Source organism: Uloborus diversus, chromosome 4 (assembly GCF_026930045.1).
Source record: "Uloborus diversus isolate 005 chromosome 4, Udiv.v.3.1, whole genome shotgun sequence".
Lineage (NCBI taxonomy): Eukaryota > Metazoa > Arthropoda > Arachnida > Araneae > Uloboridae > Uloborus > Uloborus diversus.
The window spans coordinates 65,956,003-65,980,258 of record NC_072734.1 but is presented as its reverse complement, the minus strand read 5'-3'; the positions used below and the strand labels follow the sequence as shown (position 1 = coordinate 65,980,258).

The 24,256-nt window shown below is 33.9% G+C and overlaps 1 protein-coding gene across 1 annotated transcript in view; it reads left to right on the top strand.

The window, feature by feature from the left end:
- Nucleotides 1-3,338: 3,338 nt before the first annotated feature.
- Nucleotides 3,339-24,256, top strand: part of LOC129219629 (importin-4-like) — a 116,727-nt gene continuing 95,809 nt past the window's right edge. The window contains 2 exon segments of the mRNA XM_054853887.1: nt 3,339-3,459; nt 8,174-8,346. Of these exon segments, the coding sequence (XP_054709862.1) occupies nt 3,391-3,459; nt 8,174-8,346 (242 nt within the window). The 5' untranslated portion in view covers nt 3,339-3,390.

Sequence of the window (24,256 nt, the reverse complement as noted above, 5' to 3'; positions counted from 1 at the left end):
AGATACTTTCAAAGTATCATCATAAAAAAATTCCCACTTCAAGACACCATTATTGCATGCAATATACCAGACAGCCTAGTTATCACACCCAAAGATTGCAGTTCCATACTTGCTAGAACTCATCAGTCTGGATTAGTGAATAACTGAGCTGGATGCAGATGTCATCTATTATTACTTTCTCTTATTAAAAATAGAAATTGTTATTAATGATAAGTTTGTTTTGTTGTCAACACACTGGACTCTGCAATGTTGCTAGCTTCATCTGCATTGAGCTGCCTCTTAATATCATTCCATCATAATCAAATTTGGTCCAGTTTATTTTTTAATTCATTAAAATCAGATGGGAGCATAAGACTCAAAAAAAGTTTCACCTAGCAATTTAGTACCAAACAGCTTTATTCAACATGTTGGCTAAAATAATATAAAAAAAATATATAGATAATTATTATCAATAAACAATAACATCCAGGGTCGGACTGGGAATAAAAATCGGTTTGAGCCATTCAGAGAAGACCAGCACCCCAGGAAAATTTTTCAAAATTTTGTTCCTGAAAACTTAAGCAATGATTTATATTCAGGAGCTATTCCATTTCATTTTTTTGTGCGTATAATTTAAAAAACCTAATTGTGTTTGATATTAAAAAAAGGCAGTATAGATACCCTCCCCTCGTTATTAATAATCATTAGTATACATTTTACATAAAAACTTACATACTTTGAATGACATTTAAGTATAAATGATATTAACAATCACTTGTAAAATGTGATAATTTAATCTACTGGAAATATAATATAGCTTAACTGATACATTTCTATTGATTTTAATTGAATTATTTAAGCATTAGATGCTTTACTCATTTTTCTTTGGTTAACTACTTTTACGAATCATATATTTAACATAAAACATAGTCAGTATACACATCCATAAGACATTTTTTTTCTTTTCTGACTAATTAAAGTTGTTACCTTACTAATAATTTTATGAATAGAAAATAAAGAAGGAATAATATATTATTTACATTACATTAATGATACATCAATATGTTACATAAATATATTACATTACTTTTGATTATTAATAATAATACATCTATTTTTATATTGCAAATATCATACTTTGAAAATTAAATATAAAAAATATCACGATATTTTCAAAATAAATATCGGCTATATTTCGACCGATATAAATTGGTGAACCCTGATCAACGGACAAGAAAATTTTTCTGGAAACAACCTTGAAATAGAGAGAGACTTTAAACAAACATATTTTCCAGATGCCCTAGTGCAACATTTCCAGTGCAACCCTTAAAAAGGGACATTTAAGAAACAAATACCTAGATTCTCTATATTATTTACCTTTGTCTGACGGTAAATTAAAAAGAACAGTAAAAGACTAACTGGATAAAAAGAAATAAAATGACATTTGCAATATTTCTATTCATGTGAAAGTTAGCACTCATATTCAAAAAATGAATGTCATAGGGTTCAAAGAAAATAAAAAGCAAAATACACCTATACTACTGTGTGCAGGTATTATACTATAGTAGTATAATTTAGAATATTAGTGTTTGCATGGTTATTAAATGGGGGAATGGGACAAAAATATGGATCTGGGCAAACTATTTTTGTGTCATGGGAGATTGAAAAAAAATAAACAGAAGGGAGTACAGAGGTTTGGATGACAGCACTTTAAACAATTGAATCATGAAACGGTCCAAAATACAAAATTTCACTTTTTTATACTTGGTTTAGCCATTTGGATGGGGTCCTGAAGACAGGCCTGTTTTTTTTAATGCAGATCTAGACCAGGAGCCATGCAGCCGCAAGAGGTATTGCATTACTAGGAAAACTTACACAACTATGTGACAATGAACATACAATATAACTTTGATTTAACAACACCCGATTTCCTCAATTTAATGATACATTTCACTGGTTTGGAATTTAACCGCATTCAATGTAAATGCTCCTGGATTTACTGATATCCTTGATTGAACGATAATTTTTTCCAGTCTCTTGACAATTGTTAAATCAGGGTTATAGGTACTGTATTTCACCTGCTCCAGTAGCCATTAATGAATATGAATGATCTTCAACAGGCACTGAATCCGGGACCCTCCAGTAACATCCATCCTTCAACTTTTCACTCCAGGGTCCCCCAGACCTACTACTATTTGTGGTTTAACCAGTTGAATGGGACCATGAAGACAGCTCTGATTTTTTGATATAGACCAGAAACCGAGCAATCCCTGGCTCAGCAACCACAGAGGTATTCTTTCATTTGGAGGACTTTGTGATCACGAGCACATTTAATGTCCACAAGTCACCATTAATGAAGATGGTGGGTCTTCGACAAGCTGGGATCACCCAACTACTGCAAACCGTTTGAGATACGTAAGATATACAGTATATACAAGCCCACGTATATATGTGCAAAAGTTAGGACCAAACACATCAAAATGTGGAATCGAGGAGGGTCAAAATTAATACTTTAACGGTTCACACCTTTTACCGAGGTGACGAAGAACTTTGTTAAAGCCGATTCAAGGGTCAAAATGGAGATTTTGGTTAAAATTTGTCAGCAGTTTTTCGTGTCACATTTCGCAGTGGGTTGTCAAGTTGACATAAAAACCTCTGTCAAGCCGAGACTGTGAGACTGTCCGCTAATTATTTACTCTTATCTCCCTCTCCGCTTATATGCCTTGAATATGAATTATTTTCACCATAAATAAGTTTTTAAAATTTAATGTAATTAAAAAAATTTCGACTAACATACCGAATAGATTCTAATATCAATAGGAAAATTACTGAAGATTTTGTGTGTTGGACTTTTGTTTATGTTGTTTTTCTTCAACGGCCGGCCTTCTACTTCAGCTCGTTACCGTCCATGGCCCCACTGAATGCGCTGGCGCTTCAGTATTCAGTGGGGCCATGTACCGTCAGACGCCAGATCCTTGCCTGTTTGTTACTGCGTTCGGAAATAATTCACCGGTTACACCGCGTGGTTAATTCGGTGTTGTTATGACGTATCTGGAATTTCTCTAGGAAGCTCTTATATTTACTATCTGATATTTTTTCTTATGAAAGAAATGTTTAAACTGCTTATAAACAAAAATTTGATTTTTTTTCCCGCTGTTGTGAACTTAAAGGCTACATTCGGAAACAGGCACCGGTCACACCGGTGCAACCGCAAGCGTTCGGAAACAGTCGAGTCCCAATACATTTCCAATTAGGAATTCAACCGCTTCGACCGCTTGCAGTGGTACCGGTGCGACCGGTGCTTGTTTCCGAATGTAGCCTGACTGTGTCCGTAACTTTTTAACACATCTGATCTCTCTGTTCTGTGTTCCTTCATTTGAAAGAAACCATCACAAGTCAATAAAGATAAACATGGCCGATTCAATAGAAAATATTCTTTTAAATTTGTTACAAAATACGACTAATGAAGGCCAAGTACAGGTTAGTGAGCTGTAAATTAATATCATCAACCTAATACCGAAGTAATAGACCTATTGAACGAAAATCTGCTTGCGTTTGACTGATGCGTTGTTTCCACGTGTTTATAAACATTGTTTTTTTTTTGCTCGTCATAAGTTCTATTGTGATTTACTAAAGATTATTTAAATTTCCTTTTCTCTCTTTGCACTTTTAGTTCTGTGTTGTTGATGGTAGTATTAGTTTTCTAGACGAGAAATCGGAAGGAATTCTGGTAAAATTTTTTGGTTAGGATAACTTTTATAAGATAATAACTAGATTTCCAATTTCTTGTCTGAAGTCCACTACTTTATTTGCGATGCATATTTGAATTTGATGATCGAAGTGTTTCTGTTTATTATCGGTGGTTTTATTATTAAGGTGTGTCAGAAGTAAAGATTTAAGTATTTATTCATAGGTGAAGTCTGGCATTTTGTACAGATAGTTGCAGATTAAGTTATTTCATACTTTAACACTTCGATCTCAAATATAACCTAATGAAAATGAAAATTTTCGAAAAACTGCTGTTTGTTTCTAGGAATTTATGAACCCAAAGTTGAGATTGTGTTCTGCCTGGTACCGAGATCAAAAACTCGAATTTTAGCCCTTTAGTTCATGTAGATGTAGTCGCTCATTGTTACCCAGCAGGTTTTCCAATAATACTGTTTAAGTGTGTAGTGATTATATGCGTAGAAAAACTAAGTTAAGCAAGTTAGTTTACATTTTGTCACATGTTAACCAGTTTTTTCTTTTGGAGAAATATGTTTAACATTATTTAATGGACTAACGCAAATAGCAATGAAGAATCCCTTGCATCTAGCATATGTGTAATATTAAAAATAAGGTTGATACCCCCCCCCCCTCTGATTTTGGATTTAAAAAACACGCATTGATTTAAATGGAAGGTATTTCAGCAAAGTACATAATGTACAGGGCCGGACTGGGCCACAAAAATGGCCCAGGCAATTGTACAGGAAAACTCCTCCTAACGGACACCCCTCTTATGTGGACAAAAAAAAAAGTCCCGTTCGTGTCTGCATTAGAGGGTTTTTACTGTACAAAACCGGCCCTTAGATCAGGAGTAAATCTAGCCCCCCCCCCCCCCACTTACACACCTGTACACAATCTTGATAGTTTAAAGGTTTTTTAAAAATAGAAGGAGAAAAGAGTAATAAAAATGAATGCAGGGCTGTGTCGCAAGGGTCAAAAACTTGGGCAGTGTATTAGTTTGGCGGCCAAGTTTTAATGCATAAAACAGAGAGCAAGAAAGATTTTAGCTCGTAGTTTAGGAGGGTGTCATTACAAGATTGAAGTTTTAGCAATATAAACCTAATTGTAAGTGTAGTATTCTCTCAGGTATAGGGAATTCGGGGATTTCTCCCCCAGTTCTAGTTTCTGAAATTGTAGTTTTATACATGCCTTTTCAGCCAATCTTTAGTAGTGTTAGAGAAGGAGGGGGGGGGGGAGTTTGAGGTTCCCCTCACCTGGTAATTTTTTGAAGTCTACGTTTTAAAAACACGCTTGTACATTTTGATTATGGCAGAGGGGAGGAGTTAGGTATCTCTATCTGAAAAATTTCAAAATTGTAGTTTTAAAAACAGAGTTTCAGATGATCTTTAGTAAGTTTGGGGGGAGGAGATTCGGAGGCCCTCCGAAAATGTTTTGGATTTGAAATCTTGAAGGATCTCAAAATTGAATGGAGAAGTTTTCTGAGCGCCTCTTCGCGAAAATTGTAGTTTTAAAAACAGTTTTAGACTATCTTTGGTACCAACAGGAAATATCCAACGTTGTTTAGCACAAATGAACAGACTCTGTTTATTTGTGCTAAACAATGTTGGATACATCCTTTTATTTCTCGGCTTAAAGGTTTTTTTTTTTTTTGCTTAACTTTGGTACTGTTCGTGAGAGGAGAGGTTTGGGGGTCCCGACAATTTTTCGAACCTGAAATTCCAGAAACGCATTTGTAGATGATCTCCAATGATGTTATGAGAAGAAGGAGTTTAAAAGCTCTACCCCAGAAATTGTTTAGAAGTGATGCCTGTAAATGGAAGTTTAGACGATCTTCAATGATGGGGAAGGGGCATTTCTAAGCTTTACGGGGATGTACTCTCCTGGGAGTTTTGAAGTCCCCTAAGTATGCAATTTAGAGTTCGGGAACTCTCCCCCAGAATTTTTTTTTTAAGTCAAAGTTTCAAATAATGATGGAGGATGGGAGTTTATAGTCTTCTTTACCGAAATTGATTTTTTTCATATTTGTCAGTTGCAACTGTGCAGCTTGGAAACTCAACATGGAATGCTTCCAAAATCAGTTTCAAAAACACACTTTTCTAGGCTATCTTTGGCCTTGTAAAATGAAGGAATAAGGTTCGAGGAACCCCTTCTTTGCTATCCTATCTTATGTTTTCTAATTACTGTTAACACTGTTGTGAAAAACCCACCCTCAGCTATTCTTCTCCAAAACCATTGGACTGCTTTGATTAGTTTGTACAGCCTAGTATTTTTATCTATTTAGAAGGCAAAATTGTCTGCATTCCCAATAAAAAGAACTTTTAACATTTTGAACTAATGTAGTGGTATTTTGCAGTAATACTTAGGTCTTTTTTCTAATTTTTTTTTTTTTTTTTGAATTCTAAATATTATGCTTCCTGAATCTCTTGGTTAAGTTTTTTTTTTTTACATCCAAACACTTAGAACAACTGGCGTGCATATTTATTGATATATTTTAAAAATCTCCCACTGTATTTAAACATTTTTCTTTTTCTCTATTCAAAACATATTTCGGTGACTGCTGTGTTTTTCTCCATTTAGCTGTGAGTTTCGTGATGATATTTTATGCAAACACGCGTGCACACAACAATTAAAGAAGTAGATATGTTGGTGGCCCTTATGAAACTACCAATTTTATTTAGCAGTTCATTTTTTTTAATTGAATTTTACAAGTTTATACTGTAAATACTATTTTTGTTTTCCGTTGAAAGAAGTTTTAAACGTACATTTGGTTTCTTTAATTAGATATACGCTTAATAGTACAGAATCTTGTATGATTCTACTTTAAAACTACACTATCTTTTAAAAAATTTCAGAATAAATTATTTTTGTTACTTTTATTCAATTTGACATTTATTATTATTATTCTAATTTCGTAAGAGTGCGAAGGCCTTTTTTTTTTTGTGCATCGCTGAAACACAATTGGAATGGAATTCTGAAAAAAAGGGCGAAGAGTAGTACCATTTATATCCCTTCCAAGACGGACCTGAAGTACACTCAGACATGACAAGAGGCCATGTCAGCCTAATCGGAAACTAGGAGCCCGTCTCGGAATCGGATTCGTATAAGTTTTACTGAGGATAGGGGGCCGGAAAACCAAGAGACGGGCTCCGCCTTGGCTCTCGGCGGCCCTGAGTACTCTCTAAAAATGTCTCATGGGCGCTTTTGATGTTAAACCTATTCAATGCTGGATTGCCTCGAAAAAGCCTTTATTAAACATAGGCCTTACTCGCAGGTACCACCAAATTCGACGTCTTTCAAACTTGTATTCATTAAGAGAGTGTTGCGAATAAAAAAAAAGTAGTTTGACTACAAATGGTGCAACCGTCCTCATGAGCCACCAGCCCTTCGGGCAACCGCCCGATTGCCCAGTCCGGCCCTGATACTGTATCATACAAATAAATTGCCTGCTTTGCTGCAAATTTAGTTTTGAAGTGCAGTAGAACCTCATTAATCCAGACTAATAGAGGATACAGGTCGTCCAAATTAGTAAAATAACAGTGTAAACAAAACATCCAATTAATTAAGTCAAAAGTACGTAATCAAACTACTGTGCACAGTAAAAATTGTATTTTTAATTCAAGAATATAAAATATAAAGCTGTATTACTAGAGAAAATTACAAAAATACATAGTACAGCCTGAAGAATACAATAATGCACTAAATCACATTTTATTTATCGAGTACAGTTAAACTTGGTTAACACGTAATGGCAAAAATCAATGAATTTGTTCTTATTAGCTGTTATTCCTAATACCCGTTAATGAGTGATACTGTGAAAAAACAGGGAATGCTTACCTATGTTTAAAATATATACGCACATTTTAATTGAACTATTAGTACATTCAGGAAAAAATCACATTTCTTATAAATGAATGTTTTTGGATAATGCTAGAAAAGGAAGATAATAATCGACAATCGTGGAACAGGTTGTAATCCACAATGGTAGATGAACAGTTTTATCTCTGAGTAAATTGAAATGTCCACAGGTAAAGAAATGTACGGTGGGCTTTATTTTCTATGAAAAATATTTAATATTTTCTTTTCAGTACACAATGGGGCTTCTACTACCTAACAAAATGATGAATAATTTCTAAAAACTGAAATTACAGTAGCCGTGAATATTTACTGAAGAGGTCAGAAATTTTCGTTTGTCTTTGCTGATCCTTTCAATTTAATGTACGTATTATGCGTAAAATTTTTCATGTAATTAGATAGCAAGCTAAACTTAACGAGCCGAGTGTTTCGTTTTAATGCGTGGTTCAAATAGTAGCTAAATAATAATAGCTTTTCGAACTAAGCAAAGTTCGAATTAATAAGGTTTTACTTTACCAATTTTATTAGAAGTGAGAGAGAGAAAAACCCCTTACTTGCATTAAATTTCTTACACCTCTGCTGAACAATTCTAATTTTTACACTTTTTTTATTCTAGGGTTTTCAAGAAATCAAAGCATTATTCAAGGACCCAATGGTAAATGTTTCATTATGTAAATGTATCGCTCAGTCTCAGGATCCACAAGTGAGAAGGTATGCTGCACTCCTTTTAAGAAGGCGATTGCTGAAAGCTAAACAATGGAGAAAAGTTCCTCCAGATGTAAAACAAGGGTAATAATGTCTCATATTTTGAAAATATTTTCATCCTGTTCAACTCTAAATTGTCTATATTGGTGTTCCTTAACCTTTTACACCTGTTGACTACCAAAAATAGGATTGAACCTGTATTTTACAAGTAAAATCAGTTGCATAAAAAAATAACTGAATGTTTTGGAAATGCGAATGACAAAACTAGATGTTGATGCAGTGTACTTAATAATTTTAGATGAATATTTTTATTAATAAATGGGAGCCAATGGTTTTAATTTTTTTAATGGTATAAATTTTCATGCTCTAAATGTGCCTGTATTTGTAGAAGCACCTATTTGTCCCTGCTCTCAGAGCTTCCCCTAGGATTAAAAAGGGCATTTTTTTCGAAACTAAAAGGCATGTTATTGCTTCAAACCATTAGTAGGTATAGTGGTAGGGTAGTATTTATTACTGTTATTCCTGGGTTCAAATGTCTTACTATCACCCAAGGTGCCTACCTAGGAAAGGTCATGGCGCAGGCTGCGCCATTGAAATTTTTAGGGGGGTGATGTTTTGAGGGATAATTTTCACTTTTTTGGGGGACACTTAACGATAGTTAGGGGGGGGCACCCCTGCATTGCAACAATATAAACTTGGAAACAATCATGAATTACATCCTAGTATAATTGAATAGTTTATAATCATTAAAAAAAGTATGATAACTAATTCTTACAGTTGTTACTAGCTGTAACTCAAAAAACTTTTAAATCCAAAAGTAATAATTGCTCTTGGACTAACCACCACAAAGAGGAAAAAAAAAACAATAAACAGCACCAGTTTGAATGCATTTGGTATTTATTTTCAATAGTTGAGTCATTTGTTTTCAATTGAAATGTCCAAAATCATCCACATTTGGCTTTTGCATGCTGAATTCTTTGTATTCTCATATTTTTTCATTTCTTTGATGTCGCATGAAACATTAGCATTTTGCTGTAAATCTGAAGCAATCTTTTAGCATCTGCTTTCAGTTTTCGATATTTCTTATTTTTTTTTCATTACTACACGATATGAAGTATATTGAGCGAAAATACAAATGTATTTGTCTGAACAAAAAATACTCAGCTCACGTATAAAGCAGAACGTATTATCCACAAATTATGCTCAAAAACAACTGTTTCAGGTAATAATGGTGATTTAGATTATTATAGACTGAAATAAAATTAAAATATAAAATATAAATTCGCAGCACAAAAAAAAAAATCGAAGAAAAAATTATGTGGATTTCGGACATTGGCGGATTTTAGGTCAGTGGATGTGTGAGCAGTGGCGGCTCGTGCCTTAATTTGGCGGGTGGGCCTGCTCTGTAAAGCTTTCACAATAATATTTATACAGATAAAATGAAGAGAGCTAATGTTGAGTAACAATGAAGTAATGCTGAGCAACAAAATATGATCCTTGTGCAGTTTCTTCATTTCGAGCTTCTCTTGAAGCGTCAAAGTTTGAAATTGGTGTTTTACTAAATAATTCACTTGATTAATATTTTTTTTTTTTTCAATTTCAAGGTAAACAACCTAAATTTAAAGACAACCAACCCATGTAACTAGTAATAAACAACACACAGCATTAATCAAATTACTATTACTGTCTTTATACCAATAACAATCAAGTTGATCGCACAGTAGTATTAATTTCGATTTAGCTATGCTCCCTTAAACCAAATTACGAAATCGGCAACAATATTTTATCTAGAAACAGTTTCCTTAATTGACAATTTATTCTTCTTGATTATAAAAATCCTTGAATTTTTATTGTGTGAAACCACATTACAATACCTAGGGGCCACATCACATTCATAGTTCAATTCTTTTTTTTTTTTTTGCATTTAAATAAAATGTGTAATTTTTTGAAATCTTTGCACGCGCTTACTGATTAATCAATAATTTTTTTTAATGCCATTAAAAAATTCAAAACACTTAAGAATATTTCAATTTTATAAAAAATTATAAGGCTTTTTTTTTTTGTTTTTTGTTTTTGCAGATATTTCAGAAATCGTTTTTGCTAAATGATCATAATAATCATTTCTTAAAAGCTGTGCATTCGTAGCTTATCCTATTAAAAATATTCTGTCGTTAATTATGTAAAAAATCATAAAACTTCCATAGTAAATTTTGTTTACAAGGATAAAAAAAACTCTCAACATTTTAGTAATTTATAAAGTGCTTATCCAATGCACAATTTTGTTAAATAGTATATTGTACTGACAGCAAAACGTATTACTTTGAAGCTGTATCTTCAATATAAAAAAAACCTTAACTATTTCAATAACATGGAAACGCACAAAAAAAAAGTTTGAACTTTGAGAGCTTGAATTTAAATTATGCTTTTCGCAATCGCAAATTGCGATAAGACCCTAATGCTCGTTCGGTTTCTTGTTTCTACTAATAGCTTTTATCGCAACCGTAATTTGAGTTCAAGACGTCAAAATTCAAATGAATGTCAGGGGCTGGATGTTGTATGCTGGCTACTTTTTTCATGTAAAAAGGATTGTGTGATTTCGAGAAGGGTCGTTTATAAATAATTTGATTCCGAAGCACATGGACACCTACCCTATAAGCATAGAAAAATAAAATCAAACGACGGATGTAATCCAACGGTCAAGTGAAAACAATAAGCAATTTGTGATTGCTCAAAAAGAAGTTCATCGAGAAAACGCACACCTAGCGTGAGTGACTTAAAACCAATATTTTTAAAAAATAATTAAGCTAGTGCGTTGAAATTCCCATGATTTCTGAAACAATATGAAGTTTTCAAATAAACAAAACTCAATAGTTCAGTCATTTTTGAGGTAATGTAGCCGCTATGTCTTTTAAGGACTGAAAGCGATGTACCGGGTCTAACAGAAAAAAGTCAAGTTTGTTCCGCGATAGACTACTTTAACATAGAAAATAAATTAATAGAGGCTATTTTACGATTAGTACTTATTAACTTTAGCCAATTATCAGAACAAATCAGAAAATTGAATAGATCTCACCGAATTGAAGGATTTTTGTAAAACTTTCGGACAAATTCAGAGCTTTTAATTAGTACCTCACTTAAAACCGATCTGTGCTACTCGAAAATAAACTGCCCATTCAGAAATTCAGCTCATATTAGTTCCAAGCAGGAAAATAAATTAATAAAAATCTGCATTAGATGCGATAAATCCATAAAATTGTAAATCCCTTTCCGGATTCAAGACAAAAGAGGGACGGAGGAAAAGAAACCTTTTTTTCATTCACGTGGGCTTCCTTTTTTCTGCCCTCTGAGCTGTTTTTTCGTACAAGTGACGTACTTAAAATCCTTCCCCCACCTTCTGCTGCCCGTCCATGGGCTAGAGAATTCTTGCCCACGGAGGATTAATTGGGGTGGTGCGTCTTGCGGTTTTGGTTTGTCTGGTAGAGTCGTCGTGATTGGTTAGGAGCGGAGGTGTGGCTGGGGCAAACCAGTCGAAGCCCCAAGCTTGCAAGCACGAACGCTAACAGATGGAAAACTTCTAATATTTTATTAGCGATATGAAAAATGTTTTAAAGATTTAAAATCTGTTTCACGCCCCCAATTCTTTGTTTTCTGTTGTTTTTTTAACTGAGATACAAAACGTTATTTATGAATAATTTATTTTTCGGTGCACAATTTTTCTGGGGGGGCCAAGCCCACCCGGCCCATAGTGACGAGCCGCCCCTGTGTGTGAGGCTTCACTGCAGCTGCCTAATTCTAATTAAAATATAAAAGCACTATTAAAAACTTAAATTTGAATAAAAGATTATAAAATGCAGGGCTAACTTAATGTTTATCTGGCTGGAAGAGAAGAGTTAGAATTATCTTAAAACACACGTCAATTGGACAACGAAAAACTTCCTTTTTCATGAAGCGATAAGGAGGAGGGATGAGACAGTATTCTTTGCCCTCTTATTCAATAGTGTAAACAGCCCCCCACTATTGAATAAGAGGCTATGCAAATCCTGAAGCAAGGAGTAAGGAAATGATTCTGTGAATTCGGCAGTGGCTTATCAGTAGGGGCACGGGACATCTCTGCCACAAAGTTTATCTCTACCATTCCCCCCATGACACATCTCCGCCCCGTATTCCCCCGCAGTTTTTGTAGGACAGGACAACTCCACTGATTGAACTGGTAGGGTGCAATATTTGGCGACGTAAAATTCGCGGAGTTTAAATTGATTTATGCTCCATCCTGTGCTTTTCTGACTTCTTCATATTTTTACATTCTTGAAGAATTTAAATTCCATGTTTAAGTCGAGAATTTCTCATGTTCATAGTGCATTGCATTCCCTCCCCTCCCCCCCCGCCCCACCGCCTCCGAAGTTTTTTTTTTTTAGAATAAGGAGTCTTTTATGCATTTGTAGTTTGTGATGGCAAATCAACGTATGTCACTTTCCTAGCAATGATACACAAAAGAAAATCAATTATCCAAAAATATTCCAAAAATCTTCTTTTAGTCAATTAAAGTATTGATAAAAATATTGTGTAAAAGCCTCCCCCAATTTTTCATTTCTAAAACAATTCGAGTACTTTTATTTTTTTCATAATGAAATTTTCAATTACCAATGTTAGGGGCTCCATTAAAAAAAAAAAAGTTTGGCGTGACTGGTATTTTTTAATTATACCTTAAGTCAACTTTTTTTTTCTTTTTTTCAGCATTTTTTATTGAAAATATTGTGGATTCGGAAAATTTATACATTGAAACACTTAGAACTACTAGTGTGACTATACATTACCATACAGTACACCTTCATTTTCGCGGGGGTTACCTTCGATGGAAATACTGCGTAAAACTTAAGTAGTGTTAAAATAGGGGTTAGGGTTCCATAGATGCAAAAAAAGTTCAATCTAGTGATAGATAAGTATGTATAAAGAGTTGAATTATTATTTATGCCGATACATATGCACAACGTGTATTGAGAAACATGAATTAATTTAGTCTTTATAAAAAAGAGCTGGTTATGATATCTAGAAGAGGAAGATGATTTTCTAAAAACACCTAAGGGGCTATTCTTTAATTACGTAAGGATCCCAAGGGAGAGGGGGGATGCAAATCCATTCTTACGTAATAATTTCCAAGTCAATATTTTACATTAGAAGTTGCGCTGTCAAGTGGTTTGGCAGGGATCTTATTTCATTTGCTTAGTCTGGAAGGTAAAAAACGTAATAGGATGAGTGGTTTTTTATTTGTTTTACAAAGAATGAATAGTGTAAAATATTATAAAAATCGGACTATGTATGGCATGTTTTATTTTTAATTAGTATCGCATCATATATAAAAAAATTTCGAAAATACATTTAGTCTAGAATCCAAAATTTTGGTAAATCCTTTTTCACACAAAAAGGTTAAATTCAATAATATAGTGAATTTAACAACTATTCCACTGATGTAAGATTTGTTATTTTATTATTTTGAAGAAAAAAATGGAATCTTACATAAGAACAAAGAGGAGGGATTTGAAAAATCTTATGTACCCATACGTAGGAGGAGGGCGTCGAAAATTGCCAAAATCATCCTTACGTAATTAATGAATGGCTTTTGTAGAAAAAGCAGATGTTTTTGTTAAACAAAACCTTAATGCTGCTGCTGCAGAAGATGATGAATATATGACTAATGAATTATTATAGTGGAGACGTAAAATTTCCGGAAATCTTGAAGTGATGGAAAAAACCATGTTTTTTCTGGAAAATTTGGGAAAAATAGAAAAACTGATTTTTTTTTAATGAATAAAGATAGGGTTTCTTTATAGCTTTGTCTTTCCTGGAACATATACAGTGTTAAGCCTTAAAAAACATATGCAATCCTGACATCATCTTTTTCTGCTTGACAGAAATACACATAAAGGTTAGTTAGATAGGTTAATTAGAAAAAAACAGCCTTTGAGCGGGTTCTCAAAAGGTGGGAGCAAACACAGACCTCAACTTTTAAGCTTCAGCACCAAAAAACTTTCATTTTAATTGACTCAAAAATTTTTGAGTTAAATAATAATACTGTATAGAGACAAGAATTGACATAAATTATGGAAAAAATGCTCTTCAAATACCCTTAAAAAAATATTTTCTTTGCTAAAAGAACAAATTTTGGATTTTCAAAAGATTAACTGAGCAAATGTAACATCAAAAAAAATTTTTTTTTAAATTATTTCCAAACATTCTAAAAAAAAATTAAGGGTATGAATCTCAAACTGGATAATTTTTTGATAATATTTTCCACAAATTAAAAAAGTAAAGACAGATTATTTATTTTGTAAACAGGGGTCGATCTAGCTCAAAATTGGGGACGCTCTGCGGCCCCTTCACAAAATTCCGCATGGCAAAAGCGGCCCCTTTCACAAAATTGCGCGTCGCAAAAGCGGCCCCATTCACAAAATTCCCCATCGCAAAAGCGGCCCCATTCACAAAATTCCGCGTCGTAAAAGTAGCCCCTTCACAAAAATTTATAATAAGGCAGCCTTTTTACAATATTTTTTTAACCGCAAATGTGTACGCATCTACGCGGAAGCCTACCCCTCTTCCACCTTCCCCCATCTTATCTTTTTTGCCTGCTGCGTGAGGTGTTTTTGCTTGAGAGTGTCAGAGGAGGGGGGTGGGACGCTTGTGATTGGTGGCTAGCGAAAATCCAAGAAAAATAATGAGCACGTGATAAAGAATTGATTCAATGATTTTCTGCTGATCCACGGGTGCGAAATGAAGACTGCCTCATTTCACGCCACGGCAAATTGATTGCCTATATTCTGTTGGTTTGATTTGCTTCAATGACCAAATACTTCTAAATTAAATATTCCTTTGAATCATTATAACTTTCAATTGTGTCTTAGTTGCACGCATCCTTCCTTTATCCATATTATTTTGCCAAATTATGCACGTTTAATTCTCAAAATTAGTTGCAAATTGAAACCTTGCCAGTTGCAGATCTTCTAGTTTTTTTTTCCTCTTTCTTTTTTTTTTTATTTTTTTTTTAAATATTCTCCTGCTTTTTCAATTTGTTCCTATTTCCTTCAGTTTATTTTGAAAAAGTTTAAGGTTCATAGTTGGGGGGTTATCTTACGGAACGGACGAGCAAAATTTCTGAAAATTATTCCCGAACGAAGGTTAAAAAGAACACTCGAAAATCTTATATTTTCCTTTTTTAATCAATTACATAGAAATTTGCGTTGAATACTGGCGCATGCTGATGCAAATCGTATTGTATGGCAATTAATTAAATCCTGTTAGATTATGAGTGACTACGCGTGAAACGCCGAACAACCGATTGGCGAAATTCCCTGTAGTTTGTAGTTGATACTGTCTGTTCTCGAAAGCTCACTTGACACTATTGCATTTAATGAAAAAAAAAGGTGTGATTAGGCTAGGGGTACCCACTTTTTCTCGTATTCTTTAGTTTAAAGCAGCGTTTCTTGATCTTTTTTTGAATCTCGGACCGGTAGAACTTCGTCAAAAAATTTCACGGACCGGTAGAAATTTTTATTTTTTCTTTACTAAAATGAACTAATCTGTTTTGTCCTTTTTTTTAAACAAATGCCAGAAAGAAAAACCTTCTACTTAAAATAAACTTACAAAAGTTAATTGTAAGATTTTTTAAAATAACTTACTCACTTTGAATGTAAAAATAAGCGTAGCTAATTTGTGTAAATTTTCATAAGCGAATAAATCTTGAAAAGAAAACCCCAAAACGTATGCGAAGTAATGGATATATTAATGCATAAAATATCGTATAAAATTAGGAATAAAAATAAAATAAGGAAATTTTATTTTGTTGGAAACTGGTATAATTCTTCGAAGATCGGTCAAATTTTCTCGCGGACCGGTGCCTGTGTAGAATTGCTGGTTTAAAATGCATTATTCATTTTTTCTTTCCTGCTATTTTTCTTGTAGACTGTACATGTAAGAGCAAAAGATAACTTCCAAAGTCACGCTAGTTTGAGCGTACAGCATACAGTAAACCAAAAGAATAACGGTATTATTTTTTTGTAGTCTCGATTCCTTCTTTTATTGATAAAATACAATGCCAGCTGAAAAATATTGTCGGTCATTCTATTTAATCGTGCTGTCTTCTTAAAATAAATGTGAAACTTCGAGATGAGCAATTTTGCAATTTTTTAACGCATGTCCGCTAATGGTGAGCTACGGGAACAGCGCGCAAAGGAAGTTTTATTGAGTGGAATTTTATCAAAAAGTGGCGGGAATGACGTAATCTGCAGACGATAAATTTAAAAAATGGTAATTGTATATTATTCCAGTTCGTTTTCTTTCTTGGTATTAATTTTTCTTGGTAACAGACAGGGGCGGACTGGCCCTAGAAATTTTATGTGGAAAAATATTCTTACCGGCCCTACCCAAAAAATTTTGCTGTATTTTTCCCAACCCCCAAAGTTTTTCTAGTGATTCTTTCATTAAAAAAATAAATAAATAAATAAAAAGAATAGAACAATTTTTTTTTTCGAAGACTACATGTCTTGAATGTGTTGGCTGCTGTCCGTTTTCGCATTGAGCTTAAAACGGAGAATGATATCAAGAAAGAATATAAGAATCTCCCTGTAAGTAGGGTATGGAATATCCTCAATTTTCGGGGGTCCGGGGGTTTCTCCCCCGGAGAAAATTTTGAAAAACAGGTATAAAATTCTGCATTTAGAAGCCTATAAGGAGTGATTGGAACAAAAGAAATCAGGAAAAAAATAGGCGAACAAGACTTTTATTTTGAGTTTCTTTTTCAAATTAAGATAATTAAACTTTTTTGTATCGATAAATCAATGACAGCAGTTGACAGACAAAAAGACTAAGGAAGGAGAAAATATAATGCATTGGTACTTGGTCACATTGGCTTTCGGTACGATTAATTTTTGATTAACCCTCCAATTCACAACAAATACAACACTGTATTAAATATAAAATGATCAATAATAAAAAAAGCTTTAAAAGAAATGGTGTACAGATTTCGAAAATGGGAAACGTAAGAGTAACATATTACCTAATTTTACTGTTTGATCAATATACTGTTTGTGAAAATGGCAACACCATGAAGGAAGCATCATAGTTGAATGAAATTTAATACAAAGTTGAGTGGTAATAGTACAAATAAACGATTAAATTTTCAAACCAAAGAAACAATAAAAAGAGATAGAAATTAGCATTTTGTGTGGCCACCACGCACCGCAATTAGAGCTGCTACACGACTCGGCATGGAGTGAAACGAAGTTTGAATATCTGCCTGCGGAAGAGTACTCCATATTGTTTGTATGCGCAACCAAAGTTTGTCTACCGAAGCAACAGGACGAGGATCACGAGCGAGACGCCCCACATATTCAATCGGTGACATATCCGGGGAATATGCAGGCCAAGGAATAAGCTGTACCTGTTGCTAATCAAGGTAGGATTTGACAGTCCTGGCGACATGTGTACGATCATTATCCTGCTAGAATACAGCCCCTGGGAATCTTTACAGGAAAGGAATAGCTTGGGGCTGTAAAACTTCGTTTATGTATCAGTTACTGTTCAAACTGCAAACAATTCATAGCAATTGTGATCGTTCATGATATGCTATGGCACCCCAGACCATAACTCCGGGTGTTCGTCGACTGTGGCGTTCGATAATGCACTTCATAATGTGCTGTTCACCGGCATAGCGCCTGACACGAATTCGGCCATCATGTTGCCACAAATTGAAGCGGGATTCGTCAGAAAAGACGACCTACTGCCAATCAACACGCTAGCTCCTATGCACATTGGCACATTGTACCCGCAGGCGGCGATGAATTTGCGTGAGAGGAATCTTGTACAAAGGAATCCTTGCGCGCAGCCCACACTGCAGCAGACGTCTCTGAATTGATGAAGCACACAGTGAAACACCTGCGGCTGTTGACCAGTGTGCTGCCAATTGTCTAGAAAAAGCTGTGCCGTCCGTCAGCGCCATACGCACCAGGTGTCTGTCATCGCGAGCTGACGTCACATTTCGGGGTCCACTCCCGGATTTCCGAGCTGTCCGACCCTCGTCCGTCCACTGCTTCCAAACACGCATGATTGTGCTGCTGTTACGCTGCACGCGAGCGGCTACTACACGATAAGACAATCCAGTTTCACAAGGCCGACGATTCTGCCCCGTTCAAATTCCGAAATTTGCTCAAATTTCGCCTTCTTTCGCCGAAGATGCATAGTAAAGATTCAGTTAACATGTACTCTAGCATATAACCACCGATAATCATACACGCCTTGCTACAGCCGTGTATTTATATTCTGTTCGATCCGCCGTTCAGAGGGCGCTACTCAGCATACGCATGCGCTACCGGTCTGCAATTCTAATCATTTGCATATCATGTCCTACTTTACATTTCCTGCAATTTTCAGCTCACTCGCGTAAGTCCTTCGTGGTGTTGCAATTTTCACAAACAGGAGTGTGAAACAAAGGTGACGGTGTTTCTTTGTTTCCTTGTTTGTACCCAATGGCAAGAAGCCTCCATAGCACCTACGGCTCTGAAACTTGGCACAAAATTCGAACGTACCCCGGGAGTCTGCACCTCGAAGCCGAAATTCAAAATTTCTAAATATTTTTCTAATAAACTAATTAAGCTAAATTTCGGCTAATTAGGGGGTAAAAAATAACCCAAACATTATATATCGTTGGAAAGGGTTTTCCTTCCCAAACAAGATGATGTTTGTTCCATTTTTCTTAAATAATTAGAACATGAGGTATAAGCGATTCTAATTGAGCCAATTTTCAAGGCTTCTCTTTCGAGAAATTGCTATAACACTAGATCCACTTTCCAGACAATTTTCAACTATAATATTAGGTCCATTTTCACGAAATTTTTTTCAATTATTTTCTTTTTAAACATTTTGGAGGAAGTTGCCTTTGTTGCTTATGAATATTTTACTATTTTTACTTAATTTTAAATTCATTGTGCGTATGTTAATTGATTTTCTATTTAATTAGAGTCGCTTGGTGAATTTGGCGATGAATTATGGAGTTTTTTACATTAGAAAGCTACTGCAAATGTAATTTTGATGTAATTTGTTTTTCTTTAATTCAACGGATTTTCTTTAAATTTTTAGCACAGGCATCGCTGTGAGGGTACTGCTAGTAAGAAATAAAATGAAGCACACTTTGCTTAGGAGTTTCAAAGACTAATCTAGTTATTTTCAAGGACTCTGGATTAGAACTTTAATAAACGAAAACAAATTAATTTAAAGTAATCGTTATTTTAAATTCATATTCTTTTATTTAAAGTATTGTAGTTCGTATTAACAGCAAAATTTTAGCAAACACATGATGATTAAAGATATTAAACTGTTCTGTAAATATATAAACAGTTGTTTTCATTGTGTGTGTTGGTTCAAAACAGATGTAAGATGTAATTCCACGCTGTATAACAAATGACTGGTTACTTTTCTCTGATACGAAATTTCGAAGAGAGATATTATCTAATTGAGTGAAAAAATCATGCTCCGTCTATTATATAGAAAGTGGCGGGAAAATTAAGAGTAAACACGAAGGGAAAAGAGAGAGAGAGAAAAAAAAAAAAGCTTTCTTAGCAGGCGTTTGCATGTTACCAGAATCGGTATACATCCTATTCTTCGGATGGAGTCTTTTTCTAATGAAGGAAAGGGATCAATGTAATCTTTCCCAGACAGCTTTAGATGGCCATAAAAAACATCCCCACCCCCAATATACCGCTCCTTATAACAAAATTCCAGGAAACATCAATTCCCAACAGAGATAGCAAGAGAAACCACCTGCCCTTAAGGCTTCACTTTGGGCGAAGGACTACCCCACGAAGTCATTGTGTTCTCACTTTGTAACAAGACACGGCAATAGTTCGACAAGAAAAGAGTGACCACTGAAAGAGGAAAATCATCATCCTCTGCAGTTCTTTAAATGGTCTAAGACAACTGACTGTGACTCTAAAAACACGAGAACGGCCGGCCTAGCTAATTTTTTTTTTTTTTTTCCCAAAATAAAACTGACTTTGAGAAAAGAAAACGGCCCGAGTTAGATGCGGCCCATGTGGAATTTTCCACATCTTCCACACGGCCAGTCCGCCCCTGGTAACAGATCGTTTGCGATCCAGGAGCGCAGACGATATTTTTCGTAGTTAGCTTGTTCGCGCCTTCGCTTGTTCAAGAGGACATTTTTTAGGGGCATCAAAGAATATATTGATATTCTATTCGATTATAATTTGTGTGGGAGCGGATAATGGATAATTTTAGCGGATGATGGAGTGCTGGAGATAGGGTTGCCATTGGCGACTAAAAAGGCGACTTTTGCAACTATTTCTTACCTTAGGCGACTATGGCGACTTTTTTGGCAAAAAACAGGCCAAAAACGACTATTTTTAAAAAAACGGCGACTTTTTGCAATAAAAAGCGACTATTTTTTCATATTTTATGAAATTCATTGAAAAAGAAATAGGAAGAACGATTTTGAGCCAATCAGTTGCATTCCAACACACTATGGAGATTGCATCATATAGTTTTCAGCCAATAGCGTTTCAACGCGCCGATCTACTAAGATCGAATTCAAATGCAAAAAAAGGGGGGGGGGGGTAGAAAGATGATCTGAGCTAAAAGAATCTTCTTTTGAACTTTCCCTTTATTCACTGCTATTTTGTTCCAGTTAAACTATTTTTAGATTGTTTTCTGTTAGTCCAAGGATTGCAGTTGTTTCTTATTTGTGTGTTTACCAAAGATCAAGGATTGTAGTTCCAGGATTTTGATAACAGCCGATGTGAAATAAATATATTCAAGTAAATGTTAAAAAATATTATTTACTTTACATTATAACAGGGATAGATCGCCGCTTTTTGTCTTGGTTTTTAAAGACTTTTTTCCCGATTTTTCTCGGAAATTTTAAAATTTTCAAATCAATCGAATTTCTAAGTTAAAATATCATTTTTTTTCTTTTTTAAGGATAAAATTACTTTAATATGCCACCCACCATCCTACCCGAAAAAAAAATCGTAAGTTTTGCGAAACCGAAACTAAAAACATAATGCACATTGTGATTTTCCCCCCCCCCCTAAAGCTCAATTTTCGTTTTCTGTAATAAAATTGCATTATTAATAATGATCTCCAGTGCTTTGACTTAAGTTATCCTAATTAGTACGGTAAAAAACTTAAGTCGTTCTTGTTTGTTAACATTCTGACGTCGAACACGTGCTTCGCCGAAAATTGCATGCCGTGTTCGAAATTGAAATCTTTTAGCATCCGGTTAGTGTTTGAACTATTTTAAAAGGTCTTAGATATTTCAAATTATGCAATCTTAGGGCAATTGATTTTGGTTTTTATTTCAATAATTTCTTAATTTTTTTTAAAACTTTGCTCTTTAGTTGTTATTAGTTACGTATTTTCGAAAAAATACGAAAATTAAAACTAGCAAACTTCCTTACTTTTAAATTTATGTACAAAATAAATATTTTCAAAGCTACTTGAACTTAATTTTCCTGTTTTTTGAAGTTTACATAGAAATGAAAATATAGAGAACAAACACTCAAGCGTCGAACACGTGCTTCGCCGAAAATGTCTTGCCGTGCTCGAAATTTTAATCTTTTAGCATCCAGTCAGTGTTTTAATATTTTTAAATGGTCTTAGATATTTTAACTTATGCTATCTTAAAGCAATTTATTTTGATTTTTATTTCAATAATTTCTTATTTTTTTAAAACTTTGTTCTTAAGTTGTTATTAGTTACGTATTTTCGTACAAAAACGAAATTTCAAACTAGCAAACTTGTTTATCTTCAAATTTATTCCCAAAATAAATATTTTCAAAGCTACTCTAATTTAATTTTCTTGTTTTTTAAAGTTCACATAGAAATGAACGTAACTAAAAATTGAACTCTAGGAGAAATTCATATAAAAATGAAAATTTGACTCCTTTTAGCTGGAAACTGCTTCAAGTGATCACTAATAGCACTAAGATATAAAATGTAAAAAAAAAAAATGAAATGAAAATTGATTTAACAACTAACAACAGTCATAAATTTACTTGAATGTTCATGTATTGGTTTGCAATAATTAAGTTTAGCTTATTAGGTAATTTAAAATACGTTTTCACATGTAGAAGTCTGATAACATTACATCAGCATCTGCCAAAACAAAAAACCTGTCACTACAGGAACATAAACTGGGTCCTTGCCCTAAAAGTTAGGCTAAGAAATAGAACTGGCCTGCCATTATTTAAGAATGTTTTAAGATGTTTGCTTGACGTTGTCATGGTGCTATGTTCACATGTGTCCCTCCCCCCCTCCCCTATACTAGTTTGTTGTTGTTCACTTTGCTTATTTCAAAAGCCATTTTACCTATTACATTAATTACTTTCCCTGTATAGCTATTGCTTATTTATTACATTTAAATAGTAGTATGAAAAAACTGTCTCATTTTAGTTCACAGTTCTTAATTTTTAAAAAAGACTAGATGTTGAAGTACACAAATCCACGATCAGCATTGAAAAAAAAAAAAAAAAAAAATCAACATTTAAATGTATTGACAATTTTAAATTTAAAATGCATGGGAAAATGTCAATACTGCATCTGTGAAAGACGAGTGGAAAGTATTACAATCAGAATTTCCTTCCCCATCTATTAATGATCAGCATGAAAGAGTTGATCATTTTTGGAGAGATGCTCTAAACAAGAAAACTCCTCTTGGTCAACTAAAATATCCTTACTTAATAAACTTGTCAAAGTTAGCTTATGCTTGTCTCATGGAAATGGAGACGTGGAGAGAGGATTCTCTATTTCAAAAAGAATCCTAGCTGAAGATAAGTCAAAAATGTCTGAGCGGATGATTAGTGAAAGACTTATTATAAGAGACGCTTTGACGAAATACCAACATGTAGGCGAGGTAAAAATAACAAAGGAACTTTTAAAATTGGCATATGGGGCACACAGGTCATATGAAAATTATCTGGAAGAACAAAGAAAGTTAAAGGAGCAGACGTTGAAAGAAAACAAAAAACGTAAAGAGATTATTGAAAAAGAGAAACAGAGAAGAAGAAATAAAGAGCAAAGCACAATCAATTAAACAACTGGAAGACAAAGCAAAAATAGCTGCTCAAGAAAAGAAATCCAATCAAGAATCTTCAGATTCGCTATTAAAATTAGCAAATCAATGACTAAAATCAGCTATTAAGAAAAATGATTTGTTAGAAGTTTCGGGTAGCACAGGGGATGATAGAAGGTGCAGAGAAGTTACGAGAAAAAGAAAGAACTGTAGAACGGAAAGAAAAAAAGCTAAACCATATTGTTAACAAAAGAAAATCAAGTTTGATTGATATTTATGTCGATAAAAAATCAAAAAATAACTAAATTTTCTATTTTGTCATCAAAGTGTGAAATGAAAGATTTTTAATGATACGGCGTTTAAATCTCTGTTTTAATCACACTCAAACTCAATTTATAATTCCTTTGTCTTGACTTTAAAAAAAAAGATCTTCATTAAATTTTCAATTATTATTAGTACCATTAAAAAATGCTAAATGAACCAAGTTAATCTTGAAAAAAAATATGTTTGAGAAAATAAGTTTTTATTTTCTTGTAGTTACTATAGGTAGTCATCTTTTGATTGTGTGACACAATGTATTTTTTGAATTTGTTAGTATTTAAAAAATATTGGAAAAATCAACTTCATTACTATTCTGAGTGTTGCTTTTTTGAAGAAGTAGTTCCAGAAAAAAATGTTAAATGATGTTAAAACACATGTTGGATCTGAGAAATTAAGTTTTGATTATTTTCTTTTTTTGCATTTACTATAAATAGCTATGTTTTAAGATTTTCTGTTGTGTGATTTTGTTACACTAAGTATTTTTTGAGTTAGTGAATAGTTAAAAGATATTGAAAAAAGCAACTAAATGGGTGAAAAAAGCAACTTAATCATTGTGCTGAGGAGACTATTTAGGCGACTTTCTTTTACAATTTAGGATACTAA